The sequence below is a fragment of the Schistocerca americana genome, chromosome 6 (assembly GCF_021461395.2).
Source record: "Schistocerca americana isolate TAMUIC-IGC-003095 chromosome 6, iqSchAmer2.1, whole genome shotgun sequence".
Lineage (NCBI taxonomy): Eukaryota > Metazoa > Arthropoda > Insecta > Orthoptera > Acrididae > Schistocerca > Schistocerca americana.
The window spans coordinates 498,189,287-498,201,477 of NC_060124.1; the positions used below are offsets into that span (position 1 = coordinate 498,189,287).

General features: G+C 41.6%; 1 protein-coding gene across 1 annotated transcript in view; it reads left to right on the forward strand.

Moving 5' to 3' along the window:
* Nucleotides 1–7,611, forward strand: part of LOC124620246 (opioid-binding protein/cell adhesion molecule-like) — a 618,946-nt gene extending 611,335 nt beyond the window's left edge. The window contains exons 4-5 of the mRNA XM_047146913.1: nt 6,748–6,875; nt 7,603–7,611. Coding sequence (XP_047002869.1) covers nt 6,748–6,875; nt 7,603–7,611 — 137 coding nt within the window. The remainder of the gene's footprint in view (nt 1–6,747; nt 6,876–7,602) is intronic.
* The last annotated feature ends 4,580 nt before the right edge of the window (nt 7,612–12,191 follow it).

A 12,191-nucleotide genomic window follows, 5' to 3' on the forward strand; every position in this document is an offset into this window, starting at 1 on the left:
GGGTGCAAGCCCGAAACCGGTCGTGTGACAAATAAATAATCTTTTATTGTGAATGGTAGTGTATATTTTTCTACACCCCAACACCGTAAGTGTTAAGACATGTTCTTTCATCTGGGCCCTTCATATTGTCCTTGTTTTCCTCTTACTGCTTTCCTCGCCGATTCTGCGAAAAGCCTCGTTTCTTACAATTCATGTACACGTAATTGTCAGCATCCTGCTGTAACAACATCACATAAAATCTTAATCTATATTCTTGTCAGATTCCTCCATCGCGTGTGGTTAGCTTCCGTAAACGCTGTGCTCGATACGTAAATTCTCTGTAATTATTGATTTCTCTTTATGACGACAGTGCTCTTTGCTCGGGTTCTGTGTTTTTTTTAATTTTTTTTTTTACCCATCTCTCATGCCTCGTTGGTCATGCGATAGTTTGCTCACAAGTTTACAGAATTCCTTCATATCGTCTACTACATGGTTCCCAATTTTGATGTCCCGTTTACCGCTAATCTTATTTGTGCTAGTCCTCATTTCTATCGTATTTCTTTGGTTCACTCTCAGTCCATATTCTGTGCCCATTAAATTGGTCATACCATTTAAGGGGTCCTATAACTCTTCCTCACTTTCAGTAGGGTTACCAGTGTCGCTATCGAATGGTATCACTGATGGACTTTGTCAGTGAATTTTAATTTTACTCATGAATTGCAGTAGTTCAAAGGAAAAACGCCTTTTGCATGCAGAATGTTTTCTTTTTTATTTGTCTTGTGCATCCAGACGGGTTTCGACTTATAGCAATTTAAACACACAAAAATGGCTGTTAAATTGTTATGCGTTGAAAACAGTGACAAAAAGGAAAAATGCAAACTTCAGTCGCTTTGCCACCAGGGAGAAAACTGTTTGGCTTAAAATAATGGATTGGACGGTGTTCTGACACCTACTGAAGATTCCTAGTCATCAAGACGAAACGCTTCTGAGTGCACAAGATAAATAAAAGAAAACTTAATGTGCAGCATGCTAACGACGTTTTTCTTTTGAACTACTGTAATTCATGTACAGCTGCTGTGAAAATGGCCGGCACAAGGAAATATATAGTCATGAAGTTTCTTTTTACAAGGGTTCCGTTCTTCGATGTACAGTTTGAACATTAGGGGACAAACACTGCTTCAGTCCCTATTTAATCCTACCACTTTTCTGTTCGTCTTCCATTCTTATTGTCCCCTCTTCGTTCTCGTACATTTTGTGTATTACCAGTGTTTCGCTACAGCTTATACAGTTTTTTTCTGGGAATTTCGAACTTTCGCCATTTTCCGTTGGCAAATGATATTTCCAGATTTACAAATCTCGTAAAAATGTTTTGATTTATCTTAAGCACAGCCTCCATTATCAAACCCGACGTCGGCAATACCTTTCTTGTACTTCACCTTTCCTAAAACCAGCAGCTATCAAATCCTAAATTTACTTTTCCATTCTTCTCAATATTAGAGTTGTCAGTAAATTAGAAGCATCAGTGGGCAAGGTTATAGTGCCATAGTACTGACATTTGCCTCCCCCTAAATACCTTTGGGATTGCGTGGATAGTATTGTTGCAGACGTCGGATGGTATGTCGTAACTCTCACAGATTCTAATCACCAATTTCAGTTGTCGTTTAATAGCCACTTTCCCCAATCGATGCAGATATTCCGAAGAAATATATATGGGTGCGGGTCTTACTTGTCTCGTTACTATATGCGTTCCATGCAGTTCACCAAAGAAAACATGCAAATTCATACGAATTGATTAATGCAAATGAGAAACATGGATAGCACAGTTCCTTAAAAATGCACAGATTTCATGAGTGTTATTGGCCTGGCGAATGAATTGTACCGGAGACGAAATAAATAAAACTAATGAAACACTAACTCATGAAGGAGGACAGGCGGCCTCGGTAGCATTGTATACAACACTTTACGGGGCGTGCTTATTTTCGTGTTTTGGCGAACAACATTTACTCACAAACGTTTCTTACAAATTACGCAGTCTCCGAATGATTTGTTTAGCGTAGTACAAACTAGAAAAAGAAAATTCAAGGTCCAGCGATAAATTAGGAATCCGTACGATTTCAAAAGAAGATTGAAATACACAGGATTTTTCTTTTAACGAAATATCTAGAAGGTAACCCTAATATTTGATGTATAACTTTACGAAAAGTTTTTAAAAGATACCAATGTCATGAAGCAAATGAACAGCATCTATGTAGTGAAACTGAGGAAACAGCAGCTTTCCTTAATGTGCGAGGTTTCTTACTCATTTATTCGATTACATTTAGACGGTATAATGGTGAAGAGCATTAAGCACAGTTTTAGTGATAGTCTGTTGTTAACACAGTTTACAGATTAGATTTTTGTAATGAATTTTGTCTTACGTTAGCGTACGGCTAGACCCGTTCCATTTCTCTGAAGGATCTCCTTACTGATTGAAAACTAAAGAACATGATGTATGTATTAATTAATGTGATCCAGGCAGATGTTTTCATAAATCTGAAGAATAGTACCGGCTTCTGGTAACTGCGTCGCTTTCATTTCACTGCTTCTTAGATTTCACATTGTCAATCACCTACTAGCCCTGTTTGTGGGTCTTCTCCAATGTTCTGTAACTAAAGGGAATGATCGAACTAAATGCAGATATTGCAAATGACGATGTAATCATTAACCTAATCTAGTTACGCTACTCTGTGTGATCTTCGATGTGTTAATTAACAGTGGTTAGTTCTGTATGTGGGATTCTGAGTCAGAAGAATACAATTAAATTTACTATGCATCTGAAAAGCAGTAAAGCTGTACTCGTGCACCCATCTTGTACCTTTACTCAAACATGCAAAAAAGAGGATCAAGAAAATTCTCCGACGTTAAATATACGTGGCACATGTACACGGTAGCTGTTTTGTTGAATAATAACTAAGCATGTTCGAGAAATAGAAAGAGCTACTTAAAATGCACTGACGCACACAACCCCCGCAACTCCTGAAATATTGTAAACAAAACAGACCTCACCATAACCGTAACCAAGTTCGAATACCATGCCTGCTGCAGTTCTCGAGCTGTTACAAAAAAAGCACACCTGTAACAGGTTCGCGCGCACGTCGCATAATGACGGGATGCAAATCTGTTTGTTACAGGATGAGATTTATTTACTACGTGAGCAATCAGACTCTGCTAAACATGGCAAATGCACCAAATGAATGGAGAAGCTGTGACTGCAGTTTAACTTAACTGTAGAAACGTTGTAGGGAGCGATGAGCTGCAAGGCTATATTTGTATGCTGGTACCGTTGGAATGACTATCGCCCCCATGGGGCTCGCTAAACTGGATTTAGTAAACCGATTTCCAAATACCGCTTCTGGGTGGTCATGTAAACACTTCAAAATCGATTCTGGAAATCCGCTTCTGGTTCCCGGTTTTCCAGTTCCGCAATCGAATTTCGCTACCATGTAAACGCAGACTGTTTTGCAACGTGCCTGGGCTGTCAGGTCTCGTCTTGTTTTCAAAAATTTTCGGCTAATATGAAATTAAAGCATTTTTATACAGCGAAGGATAAGTAGAAATATTAGACTGAAGCTGTTTACATATCGTGTAGCTGAAGAGAAATAGCTATTATATTGATTAAATCATGAATTGTATCAGCTGTTTTTCAGCCGCTGTATTTAGCAGGCAAATCCGCTTCAAACCTTAACATGTAAACACGACAGCGAAAAACGGTTTTCGTCTTTCGTGAGATGTCTCGCATGTAAATGTAGTGAATGTAGACGTAGAATAGTAGATCGACGGGTTGAAATAGTACGACTAGTATGACTATTTATGGGGGAAAAACCAGTGATACTTTACATTCTCAGCTGTGTGCCTGATCAAAAATTCTCTTCCTCGGGTGCACCTCAACTCGTTACAGGATTGCGAGATAGTGTGGCGACCATGATGGGCGAGGCTGCTGTTGGACTTTCCTGCGTTGAAAATAATGTCTGAATATCAGTTGCGTGCCGCTTGCAGTTAGTATTATGACTCCTTTACTGTCACACCTGTCGTGAATTTATGTCGTGGGGTTGCGGTTCCAAAGTGTGTACAGACTGAAACATATGGCACTGGCGCATTTACGAAGTATATTCGCTATACAATGCCCTAAACCACGAAACAATTTTCGTTCAGCGATTGATGCAACGCGGTTGAAGGTTTATTCGTATCATGGCGTTACCCTTGAAGTGCTGAAACGTGATATAGTGCACATTCGTTTTTTGACCAATGACCCACCGATTTGGGGTCACTGCACACGGAAGAGCACAGTTCAGATTTACTCAGCATTAATCACTGTCTTTCTGCAGTTCACATCGATGCGGTGCACATACTGATAAAAATGTTTTCGAGGGTCTGTACACCAGAAAACCAACGCGCCAGTTGCACCATACGTCAACAATAAGCGCTCTCATTCGTCACTCGCTACCACTCTGATTGTTTAGTCTCGATAGTCTAAAACAGGCTCTGATGTAGCAAAGAAATATGCTGATAGGCTGAAATAAATTCGTGCTGATAGACGTACGATAAGCATGTTTTAAGATTTACTACTACATATAATTGATGAAACAAATTAATAAAGGAAAAATATACATAGGCCTCTAGAACTCAACAATTACAGTTCTGTTCTGTATGTATTTAGCAAATGAGTTGTTTAATCTGTTATATGAGTCACATATCTGTAATATTATGGTATGACATGTGTTAACCAGTACAAGTTCACGAGGGTCATTAGTTATGAGCAGCCGATTGTTACAATCTTTTTTTTAGCGGTATACAATCCACAGACTTTTTTGTCAACACATATTCTTCCCATCATTCTGTAAGCCTGAAAATTCGCTAAAGGTAGACGCCCATTTTCACTGCCCAAAGGCAGTGCTGAAACCAATTTTTAATCTCTAGCGGCTACTACCGTTGGCCTCGCAACTGTTCTTTTACACGACCAGAAAGTGATAGTCGACACTGTGGGCGGAGGCGTTTACCCCTGAGTATGGCGCGGCGCGTAATTTTACACCCATCTCCTAAGGCTGCTTGTCAATATACATAAATCTCCTCATAAAATGTGTTTTTGATGCGTTTCAGTAGTAAATATTTACGTATAAACAATTCATTAAATTGTAGTGCGCTGTTGAAAAACCGATGACGCTCATTATAGAATACATACTGTAATAATGACTTCATAAACTCTAACGTTCGCAGGTTACGATATTTCATATGTTTTAGTACGCAGTTGAAAGGATTGTAACAAAGAGTTGCTCGCGATTTTCAACAAGACCCGCGTAAAATGTAATACGTTTGCCATCCGGGTCTGCGTATGTAACAAATTAGTGTACTGTGAGCAGGTAGATATCTGATAGTACGTCTGCTGCATAGAGAAACCGAGCAGCAGGTTTTCCGGTTAGTTTCGCAGCCTACCACATTTCATAGAACTCCTTGTATTCGATTACACTGTTTCCTATGGCGCATACAAGATGTACAGCCGCAAATGATGCGGTGGCATATTCCGCTCCACTAATGGAAGCATACAAAGATTTGCAGTATAGTTTTGTGTTGCTTATTTCTGTTTTTATACGTAGCTTCTTATCTATGTATGTTCAAAATAACGACACTTCATGATATAAAACTTGCCGTCATAGGATATTCTAAGTACTTTGCACGGCTAACTTTTTATACCAATAAATTTTTGACGTATTCATTGACAATATTTGATGACTGAATCCAGTTGTACTGATGAACGTGTTGCTTTTACATGTATGCAAGTATCAACAGTAGACTATCAGAACATCGAAAATTCGTTTCCAATAAATAACAAAATTGCTGTTGTAGTTCTCATGGGTATCAAGACGTGCTTTCTGAAGGAGAGTAAAAACTGAAGTAATATGGAAATGGCAACAATATAGTTTGAAAAAGAATTTCGTGGGATATTACATAGCCTCTGATGACGGAAAGTTTCAGAGATGCACGCCTACTCTAATGTGGAACCTCCTTCTGCCACACCTTGCCCAAATTCCGCTCTTGACACAGGTCAACAATGTCAGGACTTTTAGTTTAATGAGTTGTTATCGATGAGTTGTACATCTTGGAGTGGGGAATATCCATACATCACAAGAATAGTATTGTACTTTACAGAATGAGATTTTCACTCTGCAGCGGAGTGTGCGTTGATATGGAACTTCCTGACAGACTAAAACCGTGTGCTGGACCGAGACTCGAACTCGGGACCTTTGCCTTTCGCGGGAAAGTGCTCTACCAACTGAGATACCCAAGCACGACTCACGACTCACGACTCGTCCTCACAACTTCAATTCTGCCAGGACCTCGTCTCCTACCTTCCAAACTTCACAGAAGCTCTTCTGTGAACCTTGCAGAACTAGCACTCCTGGCACCTGCCAGGGAAAGGCAAAGGTCCCGAGTTCGAGTCTCGGTCCGGCACACAGCTTTAATCTGTCAGGAAGTTTCAGTACTGTACATTCTTCTTCGGTAGAGACGTTTGTTTACAGTACTGGATATGACATGGAGATGAGCAGATGATAAGCTGTTATTTATAAAAGTTTTGTTCAAGCAACAGCGCAGTAGTGATAGTATGTGTCAACATTATTATTTTTAGTATCACATTCTTGGATAGTTCGAAGTGGTACAGCGTACTGGCGTATTTCTCTGAGAGAAATGCTTCCTGGCAAGATTCTTACACGGCCCCCTGTTTCTTGTTCACAGTTCCGACGGCCTCGATCCTGGGCGGGCCGGACCTATACGTCAACCGCGGCAGCTCCATCAACCTGACGTGCATCGTCGTCAACTCACCAGAGCCACCGGCCTACATATTCTGGTACCACCGCGACCAGGTAGGAGAATCCACGTTGCTTACTTACTACTTTTCAATTGAAACCGCAACCTAACAAGGCTGACAAAGCAATGTTTATGCTCGTAGATATGTCAGAAGCTGTCTGCATTATTTTCATCCTTACTTGTAAGCCTCAGAAGCTTAAACCATATTCTTTCAGGTCCACTGGGTAAATGCAGGTCATACTTATTTGGGCGGTGTGGTGTGCATACTGTAAGAAAAAAATGGTTCAAATGGCTCTGAGCACTATGGGACTCAACTGCTGAGGTCATTAGTCCCCTAGAACTTAGAACTAGTTAAACCCAACTAACCTAAGGACATCAAAAACATCCATGCCCGAGGCAGGATTCAAACCTGCGACCGTAGCGGTCTTGCGGTTCCAGACTGCAGCGCCTTTAATCGCACGGCCACTTCGGCCGGCCATACTGTAAGACCTTCGGTACACACACCATGAGATTATTTGACTTGTCGCTCTAACGAAGTAGGCGAGTGTCAGCAATATGTCTCGTGGTCTTATCGTGGCGTGTTTATCTTCTGCCATTAGGTCAGACGATAGAAATGCCACTTGCACGCTTAGAGTAGCAGATTGAAGGTGACCAACTTTAAACAGAACTTGCTTAATTTTCACACACGGACGAGCGCTGCGCCTGCGCTGTTGTGCTTAGCGGGGCGCGCTCTATTGGGAAAGTTGTGTACGCGCTGACTACGCGGAATCATGTACACAACAGGCCGCCTAGCCATGAACCTATTCATGAATGAGGTTTCCAGGTAAATGGTGATCAAGAGTTTACACTTGATTCACGAATAAAATATATGACAAGGACACATCTGACTCACATGAATGCACAGGATGTCCAATGCTACTGTTTAACAGGAAAGTTACGCCCATCTACAAAGACGTGAACTTCTCTGTTCGACCAAGGACAATCTGGAATTGTGGAGGGCTGGAATCTGCAGCGTAGGAAAGCCTACATTGGTCGGACAACGCGCACAGTCATTGAAAATTGCGTTGAACATGATCGCCACACTCGCTTTTCGAAGCCCAAGTAAGTCAGCTATAGGCTATCATTCTATTCCCACAGAACATTCCATGGATAATGCTACAACGGAAATCTTAGCCTGAAAGAGTTCCTTCTGAGATTCAGTTATGGGTGGTAATACGTTCAGCCGAATATTTTATTAATAACGATGGCGACTGTCAACTGCATAAGGTGTGGAATCAGTCGTTTACTTCAATTTCGTAAGAAAGAAAAATAATTTTATGACCAATGACACGTCTAGTGACAATACCTTTTACTAACTTTGACATCTGAGTACACATTCTGACGGGGGGCGCGCATGTAGTATCACAGTATTCGAAGAGGGGGCGATGCTCGACAGAGGTCGCTCAAGTAGCGGCTGCCTCAGCACATGACGAGTCCGTGGTAATTGTTTGTATAAAGTTAGCATTGTGAACTAGCCATCTTCAGTGCTAAACACTTACGTGAAGATGGCTGAATGGTTGTCAACTGAAATGTCATGGCAAGAAGTCGACGTCATCCGGCTGCCAATCGCGGAACCTCATGAAATACTCTTTACGCCAGGAAAATGTAAAGTATCAGAGTAATATTGTATATCGTTTTGGGGCCGATTCCCACTCGAGACGATATCTGTAAGTACCTGTTCATTTCAATTGCATTTTTCCCTAAACGACTACGAAAATTACGAATAATGCCTCTTCGTCAGTGCTTATTAGAGCCTGGCACATTTTAATTACAGCATCCATGACACTTAAGTTCAGTCGACTAAAAATTAGTATAACATACGTCACTTCACTTCTGTACAGGGCTATTACAAATGATTGAAGCGATTTCATAAATTCACTGTAGCTCCATTCATTGACATATGGTCACGATACACTACAGATACGTAGAAACACTCATAAAGTTTTGTTCGGCTGAAGCCGCACTTCAGGTTTCTGCCGCCAGAGCGCTCGAGAGCGCAGTGAGACAAAATGGCGACAGGAGCCGAGAAAGCGTATGTCGTGCTTGAAATCCACTCACATCAGTCAGTCATAACAGTGCAACGACACTTCAGGACGAAGTTCAACAAAGATCCACCAACTGCTAACTCCATTCGACGATGGTATCCGCAGTTTAAAGCTTCAGGACGCCTCACGGTTTAAAGTTTACGGCCCCTTTCTCTTCTGCGAAAAAAACGTTACAGGACACGTGTATCTGGACATGCTGGATAATTGGCGCATGCCACATCTGGAGACCGACAGCGCCGACTTCATCTTTCAACAGGATCGTGCTCCACCGCATTTCCATCATGATGTTCGGCATTTCTTAAACAGGAGATTGGAAAACCGATGGATCGGTCGTGGTAGAGATCATGATCAGCAATTCATGTCATGGCCTCCACGCTCTCCCGACTTAACCCCATGCGATTCCTTTTCGTGCGGTTATGTGAAAGATTCAGTGTTTAAACCTCTTCTACCAAGAAACGTGCCAGAACTGCGAGCTCGCATCAACGATGCTTTCGAACTCATTGATGGGGACATGCTGCGCCGAGTGTGGGACGAACTTGATTATCGGCTTGATGTCTGCCGAATCACTAAAGGGGCACATATCGAACATTTGTGAATGGCTAAAAAAACTTTTTGAGTTTTTGTATGTGTGTGCAAAGCATTGTGAAAATATCTCAAATAATAAAGTTATTGGAGAGCTGTGAAATCGCTTCAATCATTTGTAATAACCCTGTACATTATGATCTGATACATTTCACGTCCTGTTCAATTCCTTGGCCTCACATTATAAGATTATTAAAAGTGAGACTCATATGTTAAAGACGGCGTGATAGAATGACTGCAGGTAGTACCAAATTACTCTTTACATAAAGTGTATGCTCTAGTCGTCTGAGCGGAAACAGCACAACAAGATGGATCGACGTAACTGAACGGCAGAAATGAGCTGTTCTGTTTGAAAATTCCCGTGACTGTGGATGCACTGGTTCCTAGTGTCTGTAGATGAAAAGGTGCACCAGTCGCAAGCGTGCATCACAGCGTAAGAAGGGTGGTCATAGAAAGATCCGAACAGAAAGGGACCAGAGACGATCATCCCATCTTGTCAATGACCTTCGGTTGCGAACACGATAGCAGTTGTTGATATTAGTGAATACAGGTACAGCTCAAACGGTTTATGAGCGAATACTGTGCAAGGAACTGTAAAGAATGGGTATTTGTGGTCGGATACTTTGAAATGTGGTGCTACAGAAGAATGTTGAAAATTGGGTGGACTGATACTGAAAACAATGAGGTTCTCCGGAGAATCGACGAGGAAACGAATGTATGGAAAACACTGACAAAAGGAAGAGAGAGGATGGTAGGATGTGTTAAGACATCAATGAGTGACTTCCATGGCACCAGAGAGAGCTGTAGGGGGTGAAAACTGTAGAGGAAGACAGTGACAGGAGTACATCCAGAAAATAAGTGAGGGCCCAAGTTGCAGCTACCGCTCTGAGATGAAGAGCTTGGCACAGGAGAGGAATTCGTGGTGAGCCGCATCAAACCATAATGTAAGTCATCAAGCCCACCGATGGGCCGTTAAGTCATTTAACTTGTAGTTTATGGAAGTTGCAGTTCAGGACGAAGGTCGTTCCGTGACGATTTGGTCTTTTTTCTTCATATCATGTCTTGGTACCATGAACATCAATCTCAGTGTGGTGTCACCGCCAGACACCACACTTGCTAGGTGGTAGCCTTTAAATCGGCCGCGGTCCGTTAGTATACGTCGGACCTGCGTGTCGCCACTATCAGTGATTGCAGACCGAGCGCCGCGACACGGCAGGTCTAGAGAGACTCCCTAGCACTCGCCCCAATTGTACAGCCGACTTTGCTAGAGATGGTTCACTCACAAATTACGCTCTCATTTGCCGAGACGATATTTAGCATAGCCTTCAGCTACATCATTTGCTACGACCTAGCAAGGCGCCATTACCAGTTACTATTGATGCTGTAAAACATGTACCGTCAAGAGCGATGTTCACCAATTATGGATTAAAGTTAAGTATTCCAACAGATACGTACTATTTTTGCTAGTCGCATATCCCTGACCTGTTCCAGACCTCACGCCAGCCTGCGTGAGCTTAAACGCGTGCCTTTCGGCTTCCTCCTAGTGGATTGGCTGTCTTGCCAGTCCACAACACTCAGGATGGTTATTTCAATATTATCTGTGGCCAGTATTGCCATTTCCTCTATGTTTTCATTATGTGTACGCTGTGGATACCTTCGCCCAAGTTGATATGAATCATGTTCACAGAGATTCAGGCGAATCTTCCTGGTCACTCACTAGCACTGGGCCGCTGGATATGGTATACGTGAACTCGCTTATGCGTCGAACTGAGGACATTATCAATGCGTGCGAGTGGGGGAGGAGTAATAAATGTACGAGAAGAGTCAAATACGTAACGCAACATTTTTTTTTTCTCAGCCAGTTGCTATTGAAGTAATGGGAAATTTGTTGTGGGACATCGTGGATTATTCCCGCGCCATTCCGTATTGTTTAATGAAGTTCTGATTGATGGAGGCGCTATACGTGACTCCCTGAACGTCGTCTGTAACTGAGGTGCTTCCCGATCCTCAAGTATTTCTAAAGACATAAATAAGATGCTGAATTAGAAAAATTAACAAGATTTAAAAATAAGTAACGTAAGGAAATAATAAACTTAAAGAGCTTGTATTGAGGAATAAAGTGTTAAAATTAGGAGCTAACGAAGTAAGAGGTAAGATAAGAAATGTGACAGGTTTGGAAGGCGAAAAAGGAGAATGGAAAGCAGTCTCGAAAGAAAACCTAGTATGTTATAATGGAGGGAATATACTGAACACCCTTCTCACAGTTCTGCTACTCGCAAAAGTCTCATTCAGGTACTTTCATTAAAACTGCTATTATGAGAAATTAGAAGTAACAGAATTATAACTGGCGTTGGCCGAGGGGTAATTACAGCAGTCTGATGCAACCACTTGTTGCAGTCAATGTAAAAACATGAAGACGCATTCATACACAGGAAAGAGTTTTATTGAAAACGCTACTTTTTTCATCCGTTTCTAGTAATCTTGACGATAAATATAATTACTTGAAATATACATGATACGTACGGATATTCTCGCAAGTGCACCTCCCATAAAGCCAATGACAATTTGCTAAATTTTAAATCTGGAGGCCTAACATGACAATAATTAAACGCGTAATCACTAAGGTTACGAATGTGCTAGCGACTCACAAGTCTTCCAGTACGTCATCATACAAGAGGGAAAAAAGTTTAGATAAGACAGAAAAGG